This window comes from Pomacea canaliculata, linkage group LG12, assembly GCF_003073045.1.
Source record: "Pomacea canaliculata isolate SZHN2017 linkage group LG12, ASM307304v1, whole genome shotgun sequence".
Classification (NCBI taxonomy): domain Eukaryota; kingdom Metazoa; phylum Mollusca; class Gastropoda; order Architaenioglossa; family Ampullariidae; genus Pomacea; species Pomacea canaliculata.
In genome coordinates this window covers 12,117,921-12,144,306 of record NC_037601.1, presented here as the reverse complement: position 1 = coordinate 12,144,306, position 26,386 = coordinate 12,117,921, and the positions used below count along the sequence as shown (strand labels likewise).

At 40.5% G+C, this 26,386-nt stretch overlaps 4 protein-coding genes and 2 long non-coding RNA genes across 6 annotated transcripts; 4 read left to right on the top strand and 2 right to left on the bottom strand.

The window, feature by feature from the left end:
• On the top strand, nt 1-982 carry LOC112577019 (glycine-rich protein 23-like). The gene is made up of 3 exons (XM_025259937.1): nt 1-18; nt 305-701; nt 895-982. The coding sequence occupies exon 2, from the start codon at nt 306-308 to the stop codon at nt 657-659; it is 354 nt and encodes a 117-aa protein (XP_025115722.1). The 5' UTR covers nt 1-18; nt 305; the 3' UTR covers nt 660-701; nt 895-982.
• A 2,686-nt stretch (nt 983-3,668) lies between these two features.
• On the bottom strand, nt 3,669-4,750 carry LOC112577029. Its single transcript, XR_003101983.1, has 3 exons — nt 4,661-4,750; nt 3,943-4,369; nt 3,669-3,764 (listed from the first exon to the last, which is right to left on the bottom strand). It is a non-coding gene; the product is annotated as an uncharacterized LOC112577029 (long non-coding RNA).
• A 2,219-nt stretch (nt 4,751-6,969) lies between these two features.
• Nucleotides 6,970-8,271, top strand: LOC112577027. Its single transcript, XR_003101982.1, has 3 exons — nt 6,970-7,053; nt 7,619-8,018; nt 8,198-8,271. It is a non-coding gene; the product is annotated as an uncharacterized LOC112577027 (long non-coding RNA).
• A 3,384-nt stretch (nt 8,272-11,655) lies between these two features.
• On the bottom strand, nt 11,656-12,677 carry LOC112577359 (glycine-rich cell wall structural protein-like). The gene is made up of 3 exons (XM_025260419.1): nt 12,571-12,677; nt 11,909-12,281; nt 11,656-11,754 (listed from the first exon to the last, which is right to left on the bottom strand). Exons 1-2 carry the CDS (start codon nt 12,675-12,677, stop codon nt 11,951-11,953), a joined length of 438 nt encoding a protein of 145 aa, XP_025116204.1. The 3' UTR covers nt 11,656-11,754; nt 11,909-11,950.
• Nucleotides 12,678-18,579: 5,902 nt separating this feature from the next.
• Nucleotides 18,580-20,298, top strand: LOC112577358 (glycine-rich protein 23-like). Its single transcript, XM_025260418.1, has 3 exons — nt 18,580-18,704; nt 19,613-20,039; nt 20,225-20,298. Exons 1-2 carry the CDS (start codon nt 18,580-18,582, stop codon nt 19,995-19,997), a joined length of 510 nt encoding a protein of 169 aa, XP_025116203.1. The 3' UTR covers nt 19,998-20,039; nt 20,225-20,298.
• Nucleotides 20,299-23,612: 3,314 nt separating this feature from the next.
• On the top strand, nt 23,613-25,563 carry LOC112577009. Its single transcript, XM_025259919.1, has 2 exons — nt 23,613-25,144; nt 25,240-25,563. Exon 1 carries the CDS (start codon nt 23,992-23,994, stop codon nt 25,090-25,092), a length of 1,101 nt encoding a protein of 366 aa, XP_025115704.1. The 5' UTR covers nt 23,613-23,991; the 3' UTR covers nt 25,093-25,144; nt 25,240-25,563.
• Nucleotides 25,564-26,386: the final 823 nt, after the last annotated feature.

Sequence of the window (26,386 nt, the reverse complement as noted above, 5' to 3'; positions counted from 1 at the left end):
ACACATCCTACATTCAAGGCAAGTAACTAAACAGCTTTTCTCTGTTTGCTATTTCGATATGTGGTTACATGGAAGATTGAGTTCTTCTGTTCATGCTGATTAAGTTTTAGTTTTCTTCCTCTTTCTTTTATTCTATCTTTTGATTTCTTCCCTTTTACCTAAATCATAATGCGTTCTCCTTCTAACGTTTCTCTCTTCACTGAATTATGCATTTGACTTTGAACTATTGTTTAAAATATGAAATCAGTTTGGCTTAATTTAAGATGGTTCCATCTATAGTTTAGTTGAGATATTTTTGCTACAGAATGAAGGCTGCCGTCGCTTTGCTGCTTTTCTCCCTGGTGGCTACCAGCCTCGCTAGCTTCTACTACCCACCTAAGATCGCGAAGATCCTCGTCATTCCTAAATACGGCTATGGTGGCTATGGAGGCTATGGTGGCTATGGAGGCTATGGAGGCTATGGAGGCTACGGTGGTTACGGAGGAATTGGCGGCCTCGGTGGCTTCGGCGGCTTGGGCGGCTTGGGCGGCATCGGCGGTTACGGAGGCTACGGTCTTGGCGGTGGTATCGGAATTGGAAGCGTTGGCATCCTTGGCGGTGGTCTAGGTTTTGGCGGAGGCTTTGGAGGATTCGGTGGTGGTCATGGAGGCAAATACTAATGACATTACTGATGGATCATAAAGTTGTGTCTCGCACACTAGGTGAGCAGAAGACGTCTATGCTCTTAATATATTATTTTACCAAGTGGGTACTGAGTTTTTTTTTAGGTAAATCTTAGACTACAGAACGAAGATATCAATCAGCCATTTTAGCCATGAGTTATGCGTTACACATGGTTGGTAGTGTAGTAATGTTAATGTAATTAATGTTTGTTTGTTTCAGATTGTGGAACTCATTTTTGACGACCACATCAACGTACAGAAAAAAGAACGAACGTACAAAAATCCAGTCTTGTATACATCAATAAAGTCCTGAAATATAACCACCTTGACTTCTTGTTATTGACTGTATTTTTACTCTGTAAGTCTGCGTTTCATTTTAACAAACGGCATCAGACAGAATGACAGACTGTTTCACAAGCTTCACCCAAGTCTCTCTCTCTCTTCGCACAAATAGAACTACAATGCGTTTCATCATGGGGAATCTTTGTCACTTACATTCTACAGCTATGTTAGGATTACATTAAAAAACACCAACAAAAATTTGAATTGAACAAAGACAAATTTCATATCAGAAAAATAATCAACAAATTATTAGAGTAACTTAATCTACCATACATTACACATGAACATTAATCCTTCTCACTTTTCACGCTCAAAGTTTTGTATTTTAGTTCACCTTGAAAATAAGTCTGCTGATGGCAATAATATCAACACATATAATTTTTTAGGAAAACGGTTGAAAAGCCTCTTCCCTAAAGATACAAACTGCATAAGGAATGGCTCTCTCATGAAATAAGTCTTGGGGAAGCATTACCTTGTTATCGAATCTAGAAATATATCGTTGAGTGCATCAACATTTTAAGTAGCTGCTTATATTTTATTCTTCTGTATACTAGTATTTTATGAATTATCTTTGTAGTCATACAGATTAAGGATGGGAGATTTTTGTGGCTAGGTTATTCCTTATTTTGTGCCAAAGATTTCTGGAAAAAGCACCAGCTGTCTGGTTCTTTAGGGTGCTCACAGTGTTTTGGTCTCTAAACACGGGATGCTACAAACTTGACTAGATAGCGGTTAACCTGTAAGGAATATTAGACATAGTTGCTATTCTCCGAAAGTTCTGATTGTTAAGTTTGTCATAAGACAGAAACCTATCCGACACTCGCCCACACCCTATCTCTTTTCCTGAGAAATCTTGTGTCTCAGAGTCTAGAAAAGGTGTATATGTGTGTGTGTGTATGTATGTGTGTGTTCATGAGACGCATACAAAACAAAAGGCAAACACATCAGGTGCAATTATCGTTGGCGGCTGTAGCCGAGAAGTGTTTATGATTGGAAGAGCGTTGGAGTGCCAAAAGCTACAAGTGCCCCTCACATTTTTTTAGATTTTTGTATTAAAGGAAATCCCGAAACCTGAGGAAAAATATTTTACCCATATTAGTTCATTTTAATTAAAAGTATGTTTAAAAAAAATTGTTTTGATTTTTTTTTTCTTTAGTTTTGTTTTGTTTTGCTTTCTCACGGCGTTCTTCCAATCGCAAAAGCTTTTCGGCTTCTGTCTCCAACGATAATTTCTTCTGATGCTTTTGCCTCTCCCTTTGTATGCGTCTTTTTATTTGTGTTGCAATTTTACCCATCTTTGTTCTCTCTCTTTCCTTTCACTGACTGCCAATCGCCAGCTTACAAACTTTCCACATCGACTTACTCCGCTGTTTCAGGTACTGGACCTCGGTACCTTTCCGAACTCACTTCCATCTGTGCACCCGCTCGACCCCTTTGTTCATCTTCTGACACCAAGCTTCTGTTAGTCCCACTAAGACAAAAGCGTACGGACAGAAGAATTTCTCCTACCAAGACTCATCAACTAAGAAAAGATTACCCGTCAGCCTTCATCGCTCTGATAGTCTTACCACCAAAGACATCTTTCAAAATAACGACTTTACTGTGACCCTGTACTGACCTTTTGTGTCTGTAAATTACTTTGTGTATGGGGAGGTGTGTGTTGTAGAAGTGAGAGTGGTTTGTTGGATGCAAATATGGGTGCGTGGTTGACAGTCATTAAGTCTGTAAATCATTTCTGTGAAGCACTTTAAGCAAATCATTGGAAAAGCGCTGTAAATCTTAATTTTTTTCTGAGTAGGCTTTTTCTGAGAAATTAGTAGCTTTTAATAATTACACTGCTTTAAATCATTTCTTCTTAAATGGAAATATGCCATTTAAAAAAAAATCCGAAAAATATTTAAGTTGATTTTCCTTATTTCTCCATGTTAAATTTTGAATGATTAGCGAATCATTTCGAAAAAAATGTTTTTGGTCTATTCACAAAAATAAAGGAATTATAAGCTTTTAAAAATGTTTCTTTGGGCGCCATTTGTGATCGTAGCTTGACATGCACAACTAAAGACATTTTTTTAAGTTTTAAAGGGCAAAACAAATGATATAAAAATATCCTGTAAAATATAATAGTTATTTCTAGCCATGTCTGACCACTTTTTCTTCGATATAACGGCATTGTCAAGGGGCATTAACTCGTATTAATGTTGAGGATTAAGATTTAGAGAAAAGAGTGATTTTGGAGGGAATGGGAACCTGGCCGTTTTCTTCAGTGCTGTGTATAAGTCTCGAATAAATTTATTTTAAAAAAAATTTTTTTGTTATTATTATTATTTTTAAATAAGACTGCTTCTTTCTATATAAGGTTTTGATTAAATTATTTTTTACAGAATAATAAATGAGTATTACAATGAAACTAAATAAATGTTTATTTTTAAGGAATGTAATATTCTGTCCAAGTTCTTTCTGTTTCTACCTTTATCTGTATTTGTCGTTGGCTTGTCGGATCTTACTGAACTTCAAAAGAAAAAGATTCTTCGTTTGTCAGAGCTCCGGACCTCACCAAAGAGGTTTCAAAAGCAGACGAGTGGCAAAGTGATCTATAGTACTGTTTACAGCCAAAACATAGACTAACAAAGTAAAAATACAGTTAATAACAAGGAAGTCAAGAAAGTTAAACATAAAGACTTTATTTATGTAGGCAGGACTAAATTTTAGTATGTTCACTTTTTACTGCACGTTGATGTCGTCAAAACTGAGGTCCACGACCTGAAACAAACAAACAAACATTACATTCAAATGACTACACTACCAACCATGTCTAATGCATAACTCATGGCTAAAACAGTTAATTGATGTCTCAGGTGTATAGTCTAAAATTTATCTTAAATCAGGTCAGGATAAACTGGATAAAATACAGTTCAGAGTAGGGACGTCTTCTGCTCACCTAGTGTGTGAGACACAACTGTGTGGTCCATCAGTAATGTCATTAGTATTTGCCTCCATGACCACCACCAAATCCTCCAAAGCCTCCAAATCCTCCAAAACCTCCGCCAAGGATGCCAACACTGCCAACTCCAATTACTCCACCGCCAAGTCCGTAACCTCCATAGCCTCCGTAACCTCTGTAGCCTCCGTAACCGCCGTAACCTCCGTAACCGCCGAGGCCGCCAAAGCCGCCGAAACCGCCGAGGCCGCCGAGGCCGCCCAAGCCGCCGAAGCCTCCCAAACCTCCATAGCCTCCATAGCCTCCATAGCCACCATAGCCGTATTTAGGAATGACGAGGACCTTCGCGATCTTAGGTGGGTAGTAGAAGCTAGCGAGGCTGGTAGCCACCAGGGAGAACAGCAGCAATGCGACGGCAGCCTTCATCCTGTAGCAAAAATATCTCAACTAAAATATAGATGGAAACCAGCTTAAGTTAAGTCAAACTGATTTCATATTTTAAACAATAGTTCAAAGTCAAATACCTAATTCAGTGAAGAAAGAAACGATAGAAGTAGAATGCATTATTATTTAGGTAAAAAATGAAAAAAACCAAACGATAAAAAGAATAAAAGAAAAAGGAAGAAAACTAAAACCTAATCAATAACAGAAACAAGTAAATCTACGATAGAACCACATATAGAAATAGCAAACAGAGAAGAGCTGTTTAGCTACTTACTTTGAATGTCGGATGTGTGATGTTATTCAAACGCTTGGAGGTCAGGTACAGAAGGCGGCCTGCTTCTTCTTCTTATATACTCGTGCTTTGTAGCCGTAGGGATCATCTCAGTCAGTTTTTGTGACTTTTATGGAAGAAAGTTGTGAAACCAAGATCCTAAAACTGTGTCGGACCCATCAATCAACATTTCTCAGACATATCATTACAAGGTCTAATAGGAAGCACTTTTAAGGCACAGAGGTTGTCCAGTACACGCTCACAGGGACAGCTAAGGCCATGAAATGTCTTCTGCAGTAACAAAGATCTTCTACCAAAATAGACATTACAAAATAATACATTTTACTCTATTCCACCTATTCATGTCAAAAATCTACAATCGTAATAAAAACAAAAACCATATGAAATCAGTAGCGAACAACAAGAACAGAATAATCTGTTTGACGAGTGATCCTAAAAAACGGGTTGAACCTATCTCTTATTATTTCTTTAAGAAATAATAGTGGTTATAAATTTGACAAAAGGTTTATGTTTAAAGTGCATGATGGACGGGAGTGTCAATACAAACCGTCTTGTGATGACGATAACTACCCTGGTGGCAATTCGGACTCCATTGTGAGTGGTTCATGGAGAAGGTAACTGCTGTGATGCGGGTGGCAGTAATCCTTTGTGGTCCATTTGGTTCTACTGTCATTTTTAATCCTTGTAAGATGGATTGGTTTTTGTTTGCGTAAAGCTGACAAGAGTGCTCTTAATCTAGAAAATTAAGCTTTAGGCATATGAGGGAAGAGATTAAGTATTATTTACACCTCTTGATGCTAAAATGATGCTGGTCAGATTTTTCTCCTACCTGTTATTGTCAGCTCTTTGTTGTTGTTGTTGTTGTTGTTAGAAATATATTATTGTCTTGACGTTGCGACCTCTTCATGTAATTTAGCATTCTTTTTTTGCTCCCACGTGTCACAGCAAAGCCTTATGCATTATTATACTGACCACATTTGTAAAGATTTTTTTTTACTTTGGGCAACTATTGCTGTGCTTTTGAGGTTCTCTACAAACAAACAAAAATACTAAATGAAACAAATATGTGACAGAACATGCCAGCTTAGTAGATCCACAAAATCCACTAGGATGGAATGGAAGTGAAAGAGAAATCAGATCTTGTGTTAATTAAACAAGAAACCATTTTCTGCATTTATAAAAAATTTATTCTTATAAATAAATTCCCAATGTTATTACATTTTGCATTTCATTTTATTTTTGTAGTATCTTTTCACTATTATTCAATGCGTCTTGCTGTGATGTAACAAAGATTTGTTGATCTGTTGTTGTCTTTACTTTAACTCCAGTCTTGACAAGTCCAAGTCCGATAACTTCAGTTGCGTGGTCATCACTGATTCTCAAAGCCGACAAAGCTTTTACTAAGCTGATACCACTAATGATGCTTGTTATTTATTTTCTTTCTTATTATTGAAGATTTTTGTTCCTTTATAACCTAGTGTTTGCGAAGACCCACAAATTTCGACTGCTTTTACATTACAATTTCTCTTCAAACGAACTAGTACCATTGCGCGGAGTCAAATTTTGGCTCAGCTGCAGATATCAATGCATCACCATCTTGCATCCACAATAATACAGTTATGTATTTTTTTTATAGTACAGAGCACAATGGAACACTCGTGACATTAGGAACGATGATTGCTTTCTCTGTGTCCTTCTTAACCACCACACACAGGTAACTTTTTGTTTTATGTGAAGGGAGGTAGCCTCACAAGTTTTGTCAAATTCACCTACATGTGCACCTACGCATGCACATCAAACATGCATTTATCTTTGTTTGTGCATACATGTAGCTACAAACTGTTACTTAACTTCTCCATTAGCTGCTGTCCTTAGTTAACTTCATCACAAAACGGATTGTATTTATACCTTTTATGCACAATGTCTTAGTTACTTAGTAGATTATTGAATACTACAATTTCTTAAAAAATACGATTTAGCAGAAAGTTTCACCAAGCTATTCACAAAGTATATTATCATTTTAATAAATGTGTTACGGTTATTTGAAAAATATCACAAGTGATACCGAATGCACTTATGTCACGTGGTCCTACGTGTCGCCGTGAACCGACACTGGCAAATGTCTTTAGCCTCTTTCTGTCTATTCAACAAAATACATCTCATGAGTCCTTTCATGAGCAAGTCTGACACAAATTGATTAATCGGTCAGACAGTCTTAAAATCTTGGTTTCTAAATCCCGCTCCATACAAGTGGCAAAACTGATTGATATTAACCCTACGGCTACAGAAGACGACTATATAAGTAGAAGAGCAGACCGCCTCCTGTACCCGACCTCCAAACAGTTGGAAAACATCAGGAAAGTCCGACATACAAAGTAGGTAGTTCAACATCTTTTCATTGGGTATACATCAGTTTATGTATTTCCTTTCTTATAATTAGAGATTTGGTTCTACTTAAAATATGGTACTTAATACTAATAATGATAAATACAAGAGGATCTGTGTAGCGCCTTTCCAAAACTTTCGTTAAAGTGATTTACATAAGCAATGTACAGACTAAATTGTCAACAAACATGCACAGATATTCGTGTATAACAGACTCGCGCTCTTCTTCATTCATTCACACACAAAGGAAATTATAGACCCACGTTATGCATGTTCATGGTTAGATCATGGTTACAGGGAGGTTGTTGTTCTGAAAAGATGTCTTAAGTTTCGACTTAGACTTAATGGTGATAAAAGAATCAAAATGTCGAAGGCTGATTGGTAATCAGGTGGACTTAACCAGTGGATTGCTGGTGGTCTCAACATGCGTACACTAACAGCAGATAATGTGTTGACTACAATATTTTTGACTTTTTCTTGTTTAAAATACAAAGCCATTTTGCCTTACGATAAGCTGAAATCGAATATTCGTATATTTACTCATTTCTGTTACAGAATGAAGGTTTCCGTTGTGTTGCTGCTGTTCGCCCTGGTGGCTACCAGCCTCGCTAGCTTCTACTACCCACCTAGGATCGCGAAGGTCCTCGTCATTCCTAAATACGGCTATGGAGGCTATGGAGGCTACGGTGGCTATGGAGGATATGGAGGCTATGGAGGCTACGGTGGTTTGGGAGGCCTCGGCGGATTCGGCGGCATTGGAGGCTTTGGCGGCTTTGGCGGCCTCGGCGGTTACGGCGGTTACGGAGGTTACGGACGTGGAGTAATTGGAGTTGGAACTGTCGGCATCCTTGGCGGTGGTCTAGGTATTGGCGGAGGTTTTGGATTTGGTGGTGGTCATGGGGGCAAATACTAATGACCTTACTGATGGACCACAAAGTCGTGTCTCAAATACTAGGTAAGCAAAAAACTGTTTTTGTTTGTTTCTTTGTTTGTAGATTTTTTCGACCGATTGAATACTCTGTACTTTAATGCATATTTAAGACTACATACCGGAAACAAAAGTCTTCTCCTTGAGTTAATCGTAAACGAAGTTGCTAGTGTAGTCATTTTAATGTAATTTTTTGTTTATTTCAGGTCATGGAAACGTACATTCATAGCCAATCTACAAAAATGCTGTCATACTTCAATTAATAAAGTTTTGAAATATTTGTTACCTTGTTATTGACTGTATTTCTTGTGAGCCTGTATCACATTGAAATGAAACGGTGTGATATTAAAACGCAAATAGCATAATTTGTAAAGCAGTTATTCGTCTAGTCTTTTTAATAAGATTTGTCAAAATCATCTAATTGATTTTAAATGTTTTTCGTTTGCAATAACTGATACTGATTTAGGTATTTTTGTAGACTGCAGTCAGTACGATAAACTGTATGCTGTCCTTTTTTCTTTAATTAACACAAATAAATCAAGTGAAACTTCTTCTCAGTGATAATGGTTGTATTAATCTAAAAATATGTGTTAGTTGTATAATTTTTATATAAAGCAAAAAAGATATAATACTCAACTAAAAGGGTAGCAAACAATTAAACAATTGACTAATAAAAAGGGAATGCCTATTGGGAGGAATGAGACGGGGAGGAGGATGGACTTAACTCGCCCGAAGGAAAAGGGACACTTCTGCTTGCTCACCTCACCCGACTTTCGGCTTTTCACACTCACTCACCCGCTTATTCACACGTCCACACGCGTACGCACAGGCAATCACTTTCACCCGCGTGTGCAAGTACAACCGGAAAGACAGTTGTACAGCATATAAATGTATTATTAAAACAAGAAACGCAACATTAGGTTAGTATGAATTCCAATGTAAAGAAATCAAATATGCATATAAACTGCTTTTAAAGCATTATGTCGGGAAATCGAGAGTTACAGAATGGAAAACTTGGAAGCTAACGAGGTCACATGTCAATATCTATACATACGCCCTGACGCGCGGTCTGTTCTTGACATCCAGTTCACAGTCTCTGACTCTGGTAGGACCCTGCGACACGAACTGTTCACTTGCGCTGGAACTGGTTGCACCACTCGGCTACCTTGCTTTGGGTTACTAGGAGATGAGCTTACGAAGCACAACTGACAGCAAACTTCACAACACCACAAACAACACTGGTGGACTCCTCCTCTTCTTTCAATTAACGGGCGTAACCCTGAAGAGATGGCGGCCCCCCTTACGTAAACGGTGATACCCAGGCTCAGCAACTGCCAGGGGAGATAAACATTCTTACCCCTTTCGTCCAACTCACAGTCTGGTATCGCCCCAGGGTGACCGCTACCCATCTTTAATGTTGTTCTGGCCTCTAAACAGGCTGGTTCATGACACCTATGAATCTTGTTTAAAAAAGGGCCATTTTTCTTTTCTTCATCCTTCAATTAATAAGTGGTTAATCTACAGTTCTTAGCTTACAAAACACAGCTGGGGATACAATCAGTGGAGCAAAGTAAAAGGTGCTCTGAAGGGCTGGGTTTTCGCAACTCTTGAAACACCTTTCTCTTAATACCAGCGAGCATGTTGGTAATGGAAAACACAGTTTGTGGGTGGTGGGGAATATTTTGAGAATAGTCTGTGTTACACGATGTTAGTTTCGCGCGGTAGCATTCGTCTTATGATGTACTAAAAGGTAAAGATATCCTTACACACGATACCTAGAGCCCCTGTATGATTTCGAGAAGGCAGTTATACAGTAAGCAGTTGTTTTATGGTTCTTTTTCAAAATCTTTGACCTTTTTTAAGGCTCATTAAAATTTTATTTTTAAAATACTATGGTTGATTTTGTTATAATATAAAAAGTATTCTTCATGAAATCAATTTATTGTACATTTCATTTTTTAATTAGTCAAAACAATTGTTCTATTTGATTTTCAAACGGCAATTTTCCAGCGTATTTCTTTATTTTTATGTTTTTTTATAACATTATTATTTCTGACAGATGCATAACACATAAAAGCAATATTTTACAATATAACCAGATAAAAACAAACACGTGCCAATAGATTAACAGTCATTTGAGTTAAAATGAGTTAAAATGCCCTAATGAGAAGACGTCCATGGCTGATGCCAACCTATTGAACAACTGCTGCTAAGTTCCAAAATTGTCTTTTCTCTCTAAGATGATATAGAAAAAATGCTTTTGACACAGCTCTCAGACTAATTACAAGAGCACCACATTGTCTCCCAAACTCACTCAGCATAAAGACCTTTTCACAGTACCGAAACTACTCGAATGTAACCACAGACGTATAATCTGCCCTTGACAGTAATGATCTTTTTGCTTTAACTCTACTCGACCTGTCTGTTGCATTTGACTCTGTCGGCCATTTTGTTCCTTCGTAGACTCCACACCCTCTACGGACTATCTGCATTCCGACTAGCATTGTTCAACTCCTATCTCACTAATAGAATGCAAACTGTATTTGTTGATGGTTAAACATCTCTCCCTGCTCTACTTCCTGCGGGGCCCCACAAGGCTCAGTACTTGACCTAGTTTGTTTTTTGTTTGGTTTTTTTTTTTTTACAGAAAGGCACTAACGATTGGCAAATGTACTACTCCATTTCACCAGCTGTCTCCCTCTGCTACTAGCCCCATAAAAGCCTGTATTAGCGACATCCAGTACTGGATGGTAACAATCGTAACCTAAACTCAACAATGATAAAATGGAAGCCCTCCTGTGCTTGTGAAGAAGAAATTAGACTTCACTCGTTTGTCTGTCAAATCATATCAAGGTGGGCAAAACCGACATCATCTTTCCACCATCTGATTCATCGTTACTGCTGTCATGACTCTTTATAAACAAGTCACACCTGTCTGTCCGTCTGTCTGTTATGATAAAGAAGTTACAGCCGTCTGTCAGTCTGCCTGTTATGAGCTCCGTAAGATCAGCGTCATCCATCACATTCTCTCTACTCTTGTATGTATTTTTGTCGGCTTGATTACTGCAAATCCTTTGCTTGCAGGGTACCTCCCATGCCTTTTTTCAGAAACTTTAGAATGTGCGATATTTTGATGCACGTCTGATGCTTAGAGCTCGGTCAAGACTTGGACCGTGAAAATGGAGGTTTGCTGTTAGTGTCTTTAATGTTTGGTTAATTAGGTTAACCCTGCAGTTTGTTGATTGTTTTTATAATATTACACTTATTTTTATTTAACTCAAATTTTTGTTGTTTCTTTCCCATCTGATTCTTACATACCTCTAAAGCTGTAAGTTCGTAATGAATCTCATTAAAGTTCTATTCGTGCAAAAAAAGAGAAACAACTTGTGTAAAGCTTCTTAAATAGTCTCTCCATTCTGTCTGCAACTGGCCATAAAAAATGCACAAATCATTTAATCCAAAAGATATACGTTTACATTCAGTCTAACATTCTCACCATTCTTGGCTGTTAACTAAATAATAACTGTTGTAAGAGTTTGAAATACTAAGTTTGCTAATTTTTGTGCACTCTTGTTAAAGTTTTTTTTCCATTTTATTACCACTCTGGTTTTGATCAAACACAGGCTCACAAAGTATAAATACAGACAATAACAAGAAAACCAAGGAGGTTAGACTGAGTCTTTATTAATGTAGGCAGGACTGAATTGTATTACGTTTGTTTTTACTGTACGTTAATGTGGTCGTCAGAACTGATTTCCATGAACTGAAACAAACAAAATAACATTAAAATGACTATAGTAAAAACTATATATATATATCTGATTGATGTCTTACTTCTATATACTTAAATTTATCTGAATATAAATCTGCATGCTTTCGCTAAATTAGAATTAGGAGCAGACACGTAGTTTTCTCACCTAGTGTGTGAGACACAGTTGTGTGGTCCATCAGTAATGTCATTAGTATTTGCCTCCATGACCACCACCAAATCCTCCAAAGCCTCCAAATCCTCCAAAACCTCCGCCAAGGATTCCAACACTGCCAACTCCAATTACTCCACCGCCAAGTCCGTAACCTCCATAGCCTCCGTAACCTCCGTAACCGCCGAGGCCGCCGAAGCCGCCAATACCGCCGATGCCGCCAAGGCCTCCATAGCCTCCATAGCCACCATAGCCACCATAGCCGTATTTAGGAATGACGAGGACCTTAGCGATCTTAGGTGGGTAGTAGAAGCTAGCGAGGCTGGTAGCCACCAGCGAGAACAGCAGCAACGCGACGGCAGCCTTCATTCTGTAGCAAAAATATCTCAACTAAAATATAGATGGAAACCAGGTCAAGTTAAGCCAAACTGATTTCATATTTCAAACAATAGTTCAAAGTCAAATACCTATTTCAGTGAAGAGAGAAACGATAGAAGGAGAATGCGTTGATTTAGGCAAAAGGGAAGAAGTCCAAAGATAGAAAGAATAAAAGATAAAGGAAGAAAACTAAAACCTAATCAGCAAGAACAGGAGAACTCAATCTTCGATTTAACAACGTATTTCAATAGCAAACAGAGGAAAGCTGTTTAGTTACTTACCTTGAATGTCGGATGTGTGTGATGTTATTCAAACGCTTGGAGGTCAGGTACAGAAGGCGGCCTGCGTTTCTTCTTATATACTCGAGCTGTGTAGCCGTAGGGATCATCTCAATCAGACTTTGTCACTTTTATGGAAGAAAGTTGAGAAACCAAGATCGTAAAATTGTGTCGGACCCATTAATCAATAATTATCAAACTTATCATTGCGAGGTTAATAGGAAGTATTTTTAAGGACTAGAGGCTGTCCAGTACACGCTCACAGGGACAGCTAAGGCCACATGTTGTCTTCTGCAGTAACAAAGAGCTTCTGCCGAAATAGATATTACAAAATAATAGATTTCACTTTATTCCACACATTCATGACAAAAAGCTACAATCGTAATAAAACATAAAAGCATATGACACCAGTAGTGGACAACAAGAAAAGAATAATCTGTGTTTTACAAGTGATCCTAAAATACGGGTGCCAGCTATTTTCGGGATATTTGTAACATTGCTTGTGTAAGAATCTGTAAATCAGAAATAACATTGACATGTAAATATACAAGTACATACTGACCCTTTTGTTGAAGAAAAACAAACTACATAAGATTAATTATCACGCCTTCTATGTTTGTGTGCTAATAACAATGAAGCTTTATTTTACAAAACTAACAAATAGTTTGAAAAGCCTTATGACAGAAATTTAAAACCTATCCACGGCTTCTGCTAAGGCTAAATTCTTTGGGGTCCCAGGGACCCCTTGTTCAGATTTTTAAGGGGTCCCTGTTCTTCGCCCATATTTGAAGGGGACCCCATTGACGGAAATTGAAGGGGTCCTCCGAACTTTTACTGCGTACTGTACGCAATTTTTTGCGTAAGCAGAAGCTCTGCTATCTGGCAATATTTATTTACGAAATAATAGTGGTTATGATTTTGACAAAAAGTTTATGTTTAAAGCGCATGACGGACGCGAGTTTGAATACAAACCGTCTACCCTGGTGACAATTCGGACTCCATTGTGAGTGGTTAATGGGGAAGGTAACTGCTGTGATGCGGGTGGCAGTAAACTTTTGCATACCCATTTGGTTCTACAGGCATTTTTAATCATAGTACGATGGTTTTTGTTCAATTGAAGCTAACAAAAGCGCCCTAAGTCTAGAAAATTAAGCTTTAGGCATATGAGGGAAGAGATTAAGTATTATTTAGACCTCTTTGTTCTCAAATGATTATGGTCAGGTTTTTTCCTTACGGTTACTTTCAGTTCTTTATTATTGTTGATATTAATATTTTTTATTATTTATTTATATTACAACATATGTATTATTGTCTTGACAGTGAGACTTCTTCGTGTAATTTAACATTCTTCCCATGCCCCCACGTGTCACAACAAAGTCCTATCCATAATGATACTGACCACATTTGTAAATACTTATTTTTCACTTTGAGCAACTATTGCTGTGCTTTTTATTTTCTAAACAAAAAACAAAAATACAAAACAATACAAATATCTGATAGAGCATGTCACGTCAGTAAATCAACAAAATCCACTAGGATGGAGAGGAAATGAAAGACAAATCAGATTTTGTACTAACTCAACAAGAAACCCTTTTCTTAACTTATTCTACGTTTGTTTGCGAAGACCCGAAAATTTTGACTATCTATCTATCTATTCCTCTTCGTGCATCAGGTTGCACATAAGGCCTCAACCAGAGTCCGCCACCGATGTCGATCGGCTGAAACCCGCTCTAGGTGACCCCATGTCCAGCCCTTTCCCTTCATCTCCCTTTCCACTGTTCTTCTCCAAGTTTCCTTTGGGCGGCCTCGTTTTCTTCGGCCGTCTGGAGTCCATCGTAGGGCGACTCTGGAAAGGTCTGCTGTCTGCTGGCGGAGCACATGTCCAATCCATCGCCAACGCCTTCGTTGAACCTGCGTGGTGATGGACTCGGTTTCACTTCTTCGGTGGAGTTCTTCGTTGGTGATGGTGTTTGGCCAAAAGATGTTAAGTATGCGCCTGAGGCATCTGTTTTGGAAGACGTCAAGCTTGTTACTGATGGTTTTGGTCATCTTCCAGGATTCTGATCCGTAAAGGAGGGTGCTGATCACATTTGACTTGAAGATTCTCAGTTTGATCTTCTGGCTGATGTTTTTTGCCTTCCATGTGCTCCTGAGTGAGGCGAAGGCCTGGCTGGCTTTCGCCAGTCGGGCTCGAATCTCCACCTCCGCATCCCCGGTGTTTGACATTTTGGACCCAAGATAGGTGAAACTGTCAACTTCCTCAATCTCTTCTCCATTTAGTTTGATGCTGTCTTGGACTCTGGCGTTCACTCTCATACTTTTCGTTTTCTTTGTGCTGACCTTCAAGCCAAGGTTTCCAGCTGTTTCTGAGAAGGCCTTTGTTTTTTCATGCATGTCTTGGTGGCGGTGTGACAGCAGGGCAATGTCATCAGCAAAGTCCAAGTCTTCCAGCGTTGTTGTTGCTGTCATAGTCATGGTCCATCTGATCCCTCTCCTCTCACTGTCGGTGGAAGTCTTCATGATCCAGTCCATGGCCAGGATGAAGAGGAACGGCGACAGAATGCAGCCCTGCTTCACCCCGGTACTGACGTTGAAGGGGTCTGTGAGCTCCGTGTCACAGACAACCTGGGATTTGAAATCGCTGTACAGCATTGCAATGACCTGAACAAGTTTTGCAGGGACTCCGTAATGCCTCAGGATCTTCCATAAGGACTCGCGGTGGATGCTGTCAAAAGCCTTCTCCAGGTCGATGAAATTGATGTACAGCGGTGTGTTCCATTCATTGCTCTGCTCCAGAATCTGTCGCAGAATGAAGATGTGTTCGGAGCAGGATCGCCCAGGGCGAAATCCTGCTTGCTGTGGTCGGAGGTCTTTCTCAAGAGTTGCCGTCAGTCTTGACAAAACAATCTTGCTGAAGACCTTGCTGGTGAGGGAAAGAAGTGTTATGCCCCTCCAATTATTGCAGTCTCCAAGATCTCCTTTCTTGGGTAACTTGAAGATGAGCCCTGTCTTCCAAGCAACAGGGAGCTGCCCTGATTCCCAAACTTGCTTGAAGATTTCAGTCAGCTTGGGAGCTGTCACATTTATATCTGCTTTCAACATCTCTGCTGTTATTCCATCTGCCCCTGGTGCTTTGCCGCTCTTCATTGTCTTGACTGCTGCTGTCACTTCTTCCAGGCTTGGTGGGTCTGTGCAGATGTCAAGGTCTATAGCTGCTGGCTGGATGTCTGCAAGCTGAGGGGATCTGGTCTGTTCAGAACCGACTCAAAATGTTCCTTCCATCGCTGTAGTTTTTCTGCCTCTCCCTCGATGACATTACCGTTCACGTCTTTCACTGGCACATCACTGTTCTTAAACCCGTTGTTTAGCTGTTGTTTATCTTGTACAGTGTCTTCAGGTCATTTTTACTTGCTGCATTTTCTGCTTCATCTGCCAGTTTCTCTATGTGGTCTCTTTTGTCGGTTCTTGCCATCCTCTTTACCTCTTTGTTTAGTTTTGCATATCTTTGTCTGTGTTGTTCTTTCAGGCGTTCAGATCTGGTGCTGTTGATTCTTTGTTTGGCTGACTTTCTCTCTTCTATCTTCTTCCATGTCTCTTCTCTGATCCACTGTTCTTTCTTTTTCCGTTGGAAGCCCAGTATTTTCTCTCCTGATTCCTGTAAGACTCGATTGAAGTTGTCTAAGGTCATCTCTTGTTGGTCTCCCAGTGCTTGGAACCTGTTCTTTACTTCCATAGCAAAGGCCCTTTCGATGACTGGATTTTTCAGTTTGCCAGAGTCCACTCTCTGCTGACGTGCCTGTTTTCCTCGTGATCGACGCAGCTTCAGAGAAACTGTGGCTATCACAAGAGTGTGGTCACTGGCAACGTCTGCTCCTCTGTAGGCTCTAACATCTTGAAGTGAGCTCCTCCATTTTCGGTTGATGATGACATGGTCTATCTGGTTCTTTGTGGTCCCATCTGGTGATGTCCATGTTGCCTTGTGGATGTCTTTGTGTGGGAAGAGTGTGCCACCAATCAGTAGGTTGTTTTCTTCACAAAAGTCTGCCAGTCTCTCTCCGTTGTCATTGATGGTTCCGATTCCATGTTTGCCCATGACATGCTCCCTGCAGGTGTTGTCACTTCCCACCTTGGCATTGAGATCGCCGACGATGAGCAACATGTCATGGGCTGGAACGCTCTCTGAGGCTGCCTGGAGCTGATCATAAAAAGCATCCTTGTCTTCTGCCTCAGAGTCATTTGTTGGTGCATAGCAGGCTAGCACTGTCAGCTTGGTGTACTTTGAATGGAATCTTGCTCTCAAAAGCCTGGGTCCATAAGGCTTCCATTCCAGCAGTGCCTTTTCAGTTTTCTTGTTGAGGAGTAGAGCTACTCCTTCAGAGTGCTGAGCGTCTGATCTTCCTGAGAACAAGATGGTATGTCCTGACGCTAGTCTCCTCTTTCCCGTGCCGGTCCATCTGACCTCACTGACTCCCAGGATGTCCAAGTTGTAGTTGTCAAACTCTTTGACTAGTTGGAGCATCCTGCCAGTCTGGTACAAGGTCTGGACGTTCCAGCACCCCACCCTCAACTTTTGCCTCGGCTTCAGCAAATCCACTGTCGGGGCGCCAGCTCCCTTTCGGGTTTGGCTGTCGTCCGTCATTAGTCCAGTCACCTGGTGTGCTTCATTACCTCCGCCATCTGTGATGAGTTCTCTGGTTTTAGTTTCTGTAACATACTTTTTTTTACATGGTGGGGTTGTTAGCCCTACCACAACCTAATTTACCTCTAGGTGAGGTGTCCACCTTAGTCGCCTGGCTGGATGGCAGGGACCCTATTCTTACAATGCTTGCTAGGCAAGCATACCCCGGGGTCCCACAGGGGGAAAATTTTGACTGCTTAAAAAGTAATTTCATGGCAATTTCTCTTCAAATGAATTAGAACAGCTTACTGACGATTGCGCAGAGTCAACATATTGGCTCAGCTGTAGATATCGATACATTAGCATATTGCATCCACAATAATACAGTTATGTATTTTTTTTTATTTTTATGATACAAAACAGAATGGAACACTCGTGACATTAGGAACGATGATTGCTTTCTCTGTGTCCTTTCTAACCACCACACACAGGTAACTTTTTGTTTTATGTGAATGGAAGGAGCCTCACAAGTTTTGTCAAATTCACCTACATGAGCATCTACGCATGCCTATCAAACATGCATTTATCTTTGTTTGTGCATACATATAGCTACAAACTGTTACTTAACATCTCCATTAGCTGCTCAAAGCTGTCCTTCGTTAACTTCATCACAAAACGGATTGTATTTATACCTTTTATGCACAATATCTTATTAGATTATTGAATATTACTATTTCTTCAAAAATACGATTTAGCAGAAAGTTTCACCAAGCTATCCACAAAGTATATTATCATTTTAATAAATGTGTTACGGTTATTTGATTAAGAAAACAAAAGGCATTATAACAGAGTAATCTTAGTATTTTTTTTTTCTTTAACAGATGAGCCAGTAAACACTTTTAAAATTACAGTTTAATATTATCTGTGACTGACAGGTTACTCAAAACGCATGGTTACAAAGTTGTTGAAAATAATTAGCAAGTTACTTCCAGTTTTCAATCCCCCGTTGGATACTAATTTCATCAATTGTTTTGGTCTTATTACGGCTGCAAATGTAAAATCGTTTTTTAATGACTGGGTTAAATTGGGTAAAATACACTGTTGTACAATAACTACTTCAGCAGCTGCTGTGTGCTCTGGAGACAAAGGTGCAATATTATTATCAGCGAGGACAACGCCATAAAACCTATGACATCCCAAATGTCACCGAATGCACTTATGTCACGTGGTCCTACCTGTCCCCGTGAGCCTACACTAGCAAATGTGTTGTTTGCCTCTTTCTGTCTATTCAACAAAATACATCTTATGACACCTTTCATGAGTAAGTCTGACACAAATTGATTAATCGGTCAGACAGTCTTAAAATCTTGGTTTCTAAATCCCGCTCCATACAAATGGCAAAACTGATTGATATAAACCCTGCGGCTACAGAAGACGACTATATAAGTAGAAGAGCAGACCGCCTCCTGTACCCGACCTCCAAACAGTTGGAAAACATCAGGAAAGTCCGACATACAAAGTAGGTATTTCAATATCTTTTCATTGAGCGCTATTTGTATACATCAATTTAATTATTTCCTTTCTTATTATTAAGGATGAGTTTTTCTTAAAATATTGTACTCAATAATAATAATAACAATAAATAATAATAATAAATAATAGTAAAAGAGGATCTGTATAACGCCTTTCCAAAACTTTGCTCAGAGTGCTTTACATAAATCATTTACAGACGAAATCGTCAATAACCAGGCATATATATATATTGGTGTATAACAGACTCGCGATCTTCTACAACAGTGGTTCTCAAAGTATTTCTGACCGCGGACCACTTTTCTTAAGTAAAAAATATGGCGGACCACCAAGGCCTAAAGTCACTCTGTACTATGAATTTCAAATTTAATTTGCCGCATTAGTTTCAGTACAATTCAAAACTAAATGTCCTTTTGCGACAGTAGTATAGTAATAAGTTGACATAAAACTAAGTACTTAACTGAAGTTTTCTACAAGCCTAAGTGGCGATTTAAACATCACTTTGCTGACATGACGACTGTCAGCCGCGGACCACCTGACTTATGCCCGCGGACCACACTTTGAGAACCACTGTTCTACAACATGCACTCAATCATACACAAAGTAAATTACAGACACAGATTGTGCACGTTCATGGTTACAGGGAGGTCGTTGTTCTGAAAAGTTAAATTTTGACTTAGACTTAATGGTGATAAAAGAATCAAAGTGTCGAAGGCTGATTGGTAAAGATGTGGACTTAATCAGTGGATTGTTAGTGGTCTCAACATGCCTACACTAACAGCAGATGAAGTGTTGTCTACAAGAGTTTCTGACTTTTTCTTGCTTAAAATACAAAGCCAGTTTGGCTTACGATAAGCTGAAATGGAATATTGATAAATTTACACATTTCTGTTTCAGAATGAAGGTTTCCGTTGTGTTGCTGCTGTTCGCCCTGGTGGCTACCAGCCTCGCTAGCTTCTACTACCCACCTAGGATCGCGAAGGTCCTCGTCATTCCTAAATACGGCTATGGTGGCTATGGAGGCTATGGAGGCTACGGTGGCTATGGAGGCTATGGAGGCTACGGTGGTTACGGTGGTTTGGGAGGCCTCGGCGGCTTCGGCGGCATTGGAGGCTTTGGCGGCTTTGGCGGCCTCGGCGGCCTCGGCGGCCTCGGCGGCCTCGGCGGTTACGGAGGTTACGGACGTGGAGTAATTGGAGTTGGAACTGTCGGCATCCTTGGCGGTGGTCTAGGTATTGGCGGAGGTTTTGGATTTGGTGGTGGTCATGGGGGCAAATACTAATGACCTTACTGATGGACCACACAGTCCTGTCTCAAATACTAGGTAAGCAAAAAACTGTTTTTTGTTTGTTTCTTTGTTTGTGGGTTTTTTCGACCGATTGAATACTCTGTACTTTAATGCATATTTTAGACTACATACCGGAGACAAAATTTTCTCTTTTCTCCTTTAGTTAAGCGTAAATGATGTTGCTAGTGTAGTCCGTTTAATGCAATGTTTGTTTGTTTCAGGTCGTGGAAACGTACATTCATAGCCAACCTACGAAAATGCTGTCATGCTTCGATTAATAAAGTTTCGAAATCTTTGTTACCTTGTTATTGACTGTATTTTTACTTTGTGAGCCTGTGTCATATCGAAATAAACAGGTGTGATATTAAAACGTAAGTAGAATAATTTTAAAATTGGTTATTTATCTAGTCAACGAATAAAATTTTTTTTAGTAAGATTTGTAAAAATAATCTCATTGATTTTAAATGTATTCCGTTTGCACTAATTAATACTAATTTAATAATTTATAAAAATATTTTTAATGTACTGAGAAGTGCGTCAGTCTATCCAATCTATTATAATAATAATGATAATGATAATGATAATAATAATAATAAGAAGAAGAACAACAACAACAACAACAACAACATCTTCTTCAACACTGCGTGCTTCTCTTTTCTTTCTTGTTGCTGCTTCTTTCTTTGGCGAGAATGTGCTTGGAGATTGGTAAAGACTTACAGCTTAGAAGACAGTAACATCAAAGGATGGAAAATTCATTCATGAACAACACTTTTAGCAAAAAAAATTACCTTTGACATCAAACCTCAAAAAAAGACACAAAACATATTAAATTCCTTTCTTCAAATATCTTATATTTTACAACAAATATTATTCAGTAAATGTCCGCAACTTAATTTGTTGCTCTACTAGCTAGATTGTAATGGCAAATAGTAATGTTTCAAGTTAATAAAATTCTCAGCTAATTTAAGTTATTTATATCATTAGGTTCGTATAATTCTATCGATATTATTACCGCAGCTGAACCAATAGCAGCTCACGTAACAGAAGGTATACAAACTGATCAACAGCAATCGAAAGTATAAAGAGTGCATGGAGATGTTCAGATTGTTTAAAACTCATTACCCTTTGAGTAAATTTAAATAAACTAATAATAGTGCACACGTAAAAGCACAAAAACTTTAAAATGCTATCTTGTATACAACAGAACTAATTATTAACATTTGTAATTCTTTAGCACACAGAAACATGTGTGCATACAACGGACATTTTGGGAATAAAATTTGAAAGTGTAAAGAGAGTTTATTCATACGTTCTTCGTGTATTTATTCATAGTAATAACTATTGAACACGTGGTGTGATCTTTCCACAATCCGGAAAAAATCTTAAGTTGCACTGAAACTTCCATCCTCACGTTTAAATGAGGTGTGCAGGTGTGTAATGGCATTTCTCAACAAGCTTCCCCTACATTTTATTGAGTGTGCCGTTCATATGTATGTGTGGATGTGGATATGTTAGTTCATGTGCAGGGATGGGGAGTAGCTGTAGCCTAGCTACAGCTACTGTAGCCGGCTACAAATTTTGTAGCTTGTAGCTTAGCCGGCTACAAATTTTAAAAAAGTAGCTTTTAGCCGTAGCTACATTTTAGAAAGTAGCCGTAGCTTGGCTACAGGTTGGCTACTTTCACGACCATTCGTCGACAGCGTGTCAGCAAGACGACGACAGCCACTGCTCTCACTGCTCGGTGTGTTGACAGCCAGACACACACGTGTCTCGCACGCTCAGTAACCGCAAGTACTGGGTCGTCCACGTGGCGGGAGCGATTTGAAAAACGAAGATGGACGTACCCATCAATTTCCAGCCTTATTTGAAATTTTTTACATTTTGCGAAGCCACAAAATGTGGCTATAGTTTCAAATGCAAGAATGGGTGCGGCAGCACGAAGTACTCAACGAACAAGACGTCGGCGTTTAATTTGAGAACGCACTTGCAGGTAAGTTCGTTGAGATTTTCATCGATCTTCATTCTTCATGTTCTTGCTTTTCTGCTTAGAGGAGTGTACATGTTGTAAAGATTGTGGAAAGGTAAGGGGTTGCATCAACGTGATTACCGCAGGGGCGACGACTGATCAAACTGCTGTCTTTACAGTTTGTGTACTATCTATTTAGTCTTTGTCATAAAGTGTGTGTGTGTGTGTGTGTTTTGGTTTGTTTGTATAAAAAGAGCATGGAGGACGTTTGAACAGTATGGTGGCTTGAAGGATTTTATATTTAATGCTAGTAATTTAATATGACAATTAGCTTGGTAGAAACTTGCTGTGATTGTGAATGGACTTCTAAAATTTTGTTTCATTTTCATGTGTTTATTTTAGAGGAAACATCCACTGCTTGCCAGGCAGTGGACTCAAGACTGGAAACGTCACGAAAGCGGAAAAGGGAAGACGACGACCAACCCTCCGTCTCGAAGCTCTTCAAAGTGAAACACGAGAGTACCGTCAGCAAAGCAGACGTCAATTCCGCCGTCCTTGATTACCTGTTGGAAAGCAACCTGTCCTTCTTCATGCTGGAGAACGAGAAGTTTTCAAAGTTCGTGTCCAGACTCACTGGCCAGGAAACGCAGTTAATGAGCAGGAAAACGGCGAACCAAATGTTGGAGGTAAGTTTTACTATTTTTTTTTTCTTCCTTTTTTGTTTGTTTTACTAGTTTTATTTTAAGTAGGGTGATGTATCCACAATTAATATCTTTTGTTCTTGGTCACAGAACTCAAATTTCATGTTCCTCGACTACTTGCAGGGCGAGAAGTGCGTGGGCTTGTGCGTCAGCTCAACACCCTCAAGATCCGCATCGAGCAACAGAAGTCCAAGCTAGAAATATGTGGTCCCCTCGCTACTGCTGTCCTGAATGGGTTGGAGACCAGATTTGCTGATGCCTATAAGGACCAAGACACCCTGCTTGCAACTGTGTCGAACCCAAGGTGAGGGAGAGTTTTCGTTATTTCAGTGTATTTTTTCTTCATTTATAAGCTACTCTGTGTCACTGTTCTTTTGAGTGTAGTGGGCCGGTAGTCCAGTGTTGTTGTTAGTTTTGGCGGGATCTGCTAGGGCATGGTGAGAGATGGCAAATAGCGGTGATTGGCTATGGGAGATGCCAAATAGCGGTGATTGGCTAGGGGAAAACGGCGTATGGTTCCGACCGTATCAGAGCATCGCGAAAGTTTACCCCTCCCCAGAGGTATATAAGGGCAGAGCTGAGACGAAAGGACAGATCAGAGTCGGCGGAGACAGCGCGAACAGCTACACGACAAAGAAGAGACAGCTCCGACCTCTAGCGCCTCGGGCGATTGACGCAGCCGTGACCATCGTACGAGAATAAAGGGTCGCACACCTGCTGACTGTTCCTGGCTTTTTGGTTCGAGTGTTGAACTGTTGTTGTCACCATACAACCCCACCTTACCACTCGGTTACATTTGGCGCTGCGAGCAGGATCAGAGTCAGCAGGTGAAATATGGCTGCAGAGGGTGACAGTACAGCAGAGGCTGTACGAACGTGTCATTTAGTCCGCCTTCAGAAGTATGCCGGAGGGCCAAGTGTCGACGACTTTGAAAGAGAGGTGGAGATAGGTCTTGCCCTAAGCCCGATGCCTGAGAGTGCCGCGTGTGTCTATATTCTGAACGCGCTGGAGGGACCTGCTAGACGGCGAGTTCTGATGTTCCCTCATGACATGATAAACACGCCGGAAAAGATTTTGGATGTGTTGAGAGAGGCATACGGCGAGCGGAGAGATGTTATAGACATTATCGCCAGTTTTTATAACCGCCGACAGCAGAGTGAGGAGTCGGTCATCGAATATGCTGCAACACTGAGAAATTTACAGGCGAAAGCAAATCGCCTGATGAGCGACGCCATCTCCAGTACACACCTGGCGACACGCTTTGTGAAAGGACTTAAACACAGCCAGGTCCGACGTGAGACATCCAGACAGCTGGCCGACCATGGGTCTTCTTTTGCCGGCCCGACGTGTAGAGACAGAGGAGATGTGTAATGACAGGGAGGATGCGATACATCGTCTGACTGCACGAATAACACAGTTGGAGATGGAGGCGGCCTCCCGGCTTCACACGACACAACAAAGTGATTTCCCCTCCGAGGCTGATCGTCATCACAAACATAAATATTTGCGACGACAGCAGACAAGGCAGCGGGGCAGCCAGCGGTCAGAACCTCCCCATGACAGCGATGGTGGAGGGGGCAGAAGGCGAGGTTTTTGCAGGTGGTTCAACGTGGCAAAGGGATGGGGGTTCATCACACCTGATAATGGCGGTCAAGACGTCTTTGTCCACCATTCAGTTATTCACAAGGCAGGCTTTCGCAGCCTAGGTAAAGGTCAATTGGTGGAATTTGAACCCAGACTGTCATACAAGGGCGTTGAAGCCACGTTCGTCTGTGGTATCGGAGGAGTGAAATGCCGAGGCAGTGATCGCCGGCCGATTTCAAGAGAAAAGTTTCAAGACAAGCCGGTGCAACTACAACAGCGACAACCACAACGACGGCAGAGCCAAGCAGAACTGCAACAGGACAGATTCCATGGGCGGAGCGGCAGGAGTACCTGTAATATCACCAGACGGCCCGTGAATGACAGTGCTGTGTACACAGTCAGGCCCCTTGTTGACGGCCCTGCACGTGCCCGCAGTAACGACATCAAAGCAGCGAAGCCGTCTCCGCAGTTAGAGGACAGTCAACTGTCGGAGACAAAGAATTGTCAGGAATACGACAGTGACGAAGAAACTCCGTTTTGGTATACTACTGTCCCACCCCGTCAAGCCAGAACTACAGTGATACCAGAATTGACAGTACCTGTGGTTCCAGAATTGACAGTACCTGTGGTTCCAGAAGTGACAGTGCCTGTGGTTGCAGAAGTGACAGTGCCTGTGGTTCCAGAAGTGACAGTGCCTGTGGTTCCAGAAATGAAAGTGTGTGTGATGCCAGATATGACAGTGCCTGTGGTGCCCGATATGACAGTAACTGTGGTTCCAGAAGTGACAGTGCCTGCAGAGCACAGCAAATTGCAGCGGCTTCCAGTGAGACAGGCATAAACTCAGATGCATAGAAAAGTGGTGTGTGTGACACTATTCCATGACAATATAAATACCATGGACATGTTTTGTAGTTGCGGTGATCGTTGACACCCTAGATGACACTTTAGTTGTTTATTATGATGACTTTATTCCATGACAATATAAATACCATGGACATGTTTTGTAGTTGCGGTGATCGTTGACACCCTGGATGACACTTTAGTTGTTTATTATGATGACTAGTTGTTTATTTTGCTATTTTTGTTCAATTTGTTTCCACTTTTACACGGCTGCGTCTAAGAAATATCATTACATACGAGACAGATGGACGGAATGCCTGCCCTTATATACACCTCGTGCCCATGCAGCAGTTATTTTGGGAAAAGAGTAATCAGTCGGTCAGATTCAGCTGTTAGGCGTAGTACAGATATTTTGTTTACAAGGCAAATCTTTACTCCACTAGGTAAATAATACCAGCGGCTGATATGACTAGGCGTTGCTTGCGGCAGCAACAGATCTTCTTTAGAGTTTTAAAGGCCGAAGTTTTCCTATCTGAAGGAATTGAGTGGTATCGCCCGTCCGAGGGAAGGTAGGAGTACAGGTAGGAGTACACGAGGTGCGGACTGCCAGCGGCCAGTCGTCTTCAATTACAACCCGGACAAAAGGCGGGTGGACATCACAGGCACCGCCGAGTAGCCTGGCCATAAAACCCGACCATTGTACTTGCCGCAGGGTCTGAGCGCTGAGGCGAAACGACTTCTATCTGAACACACTGTCAGAGTTAGGACTGAGTGTATTCTCCACAAACAAGCAAAACTAGAATATATGAAGGAGAGAAGAATGAACAGCGCAACTGACACAAACATAAAAACAACTGAATTTTCAAACTTTAATTTTATTGCTTTTTTATCTGTCTTTTTATCTCTTATCTTTCTTTCCTCATAAGCGGGGATATCAATAGTCGGCTTGCCAAGTTTTGAGTGCGACGTGCATGTACACTAGTGTTCACACTGTAGTATTATTATTTTATTTTCCGGTTGCTATGTACACATTGTTTCTTACACTCTCCATCTGGAAAATGACAGTCGTGTCCATCTCATGAATTCCACGTCCTTTCAACTACACCATTTTCTTACCACACTCTGCACTTACGTGTATACACTGCTGTTAGTTTGGCTCTGGTGTGCATGGTTTGTTTCCTTTTGGAAAACCCAACGAGTAAGAGAATGGGAAAGAGCAACAATAATAACAACAAAATGTAGTTTGCAACTGAAATTCATTTAATTAATTTGCACAGTTGCAAACACATCCC

What these genes read in the sequence shown, in the direction of transcription:
- LOC112577019 (XM_025259937.1), top strand. Translation starts at nt 306, where the DNA reads ATGAAGGCTGCCGTCGCTTTGCTGCTTTTCTCCCTGGTGGCTACCAGC.
- LOC112577359 (XM_025260419.1), bottom strand. Translation starts at nt 12,677, where the DNA reads ATGATCCCTACGGCTACACAGCTCGAGTATATAAGAAGAAACGCAGGC. An exon ending in ACACACATCCGACATTCAAG is followed by an intron (nt 12,282 to 12,570) that starts GTAAGTAACTAA and finishes TTTTTGCTACAG; the next exon opens with AATGAAGGCTGCCGTCGCGT.
- LOC112577358 (XM_025260418.1), top strand. Translation starts at nt 18,580, where the DNA reads ATGGCAAAACTGATTGATATAAACCCTGCGGCTACAGAAGACGACTAT. An exon ending in AGGAAAGTCCGACATACAAA is followed by an intron (nt 18,705 to 19,612) that starts GTAGGTATTTCA and finishes TTTCTGTTTCAG; the next exon opens with AATGAAGGTTTCCGTTGTGT.
- LOC112577009 (XM_025259919.1), top strand. Translation starts at nt 23,992, where the DNA reads ATGGGTCTTCTTTTGCCGGCCCGACGTGTAGAGACAGAGGAGATGTGT.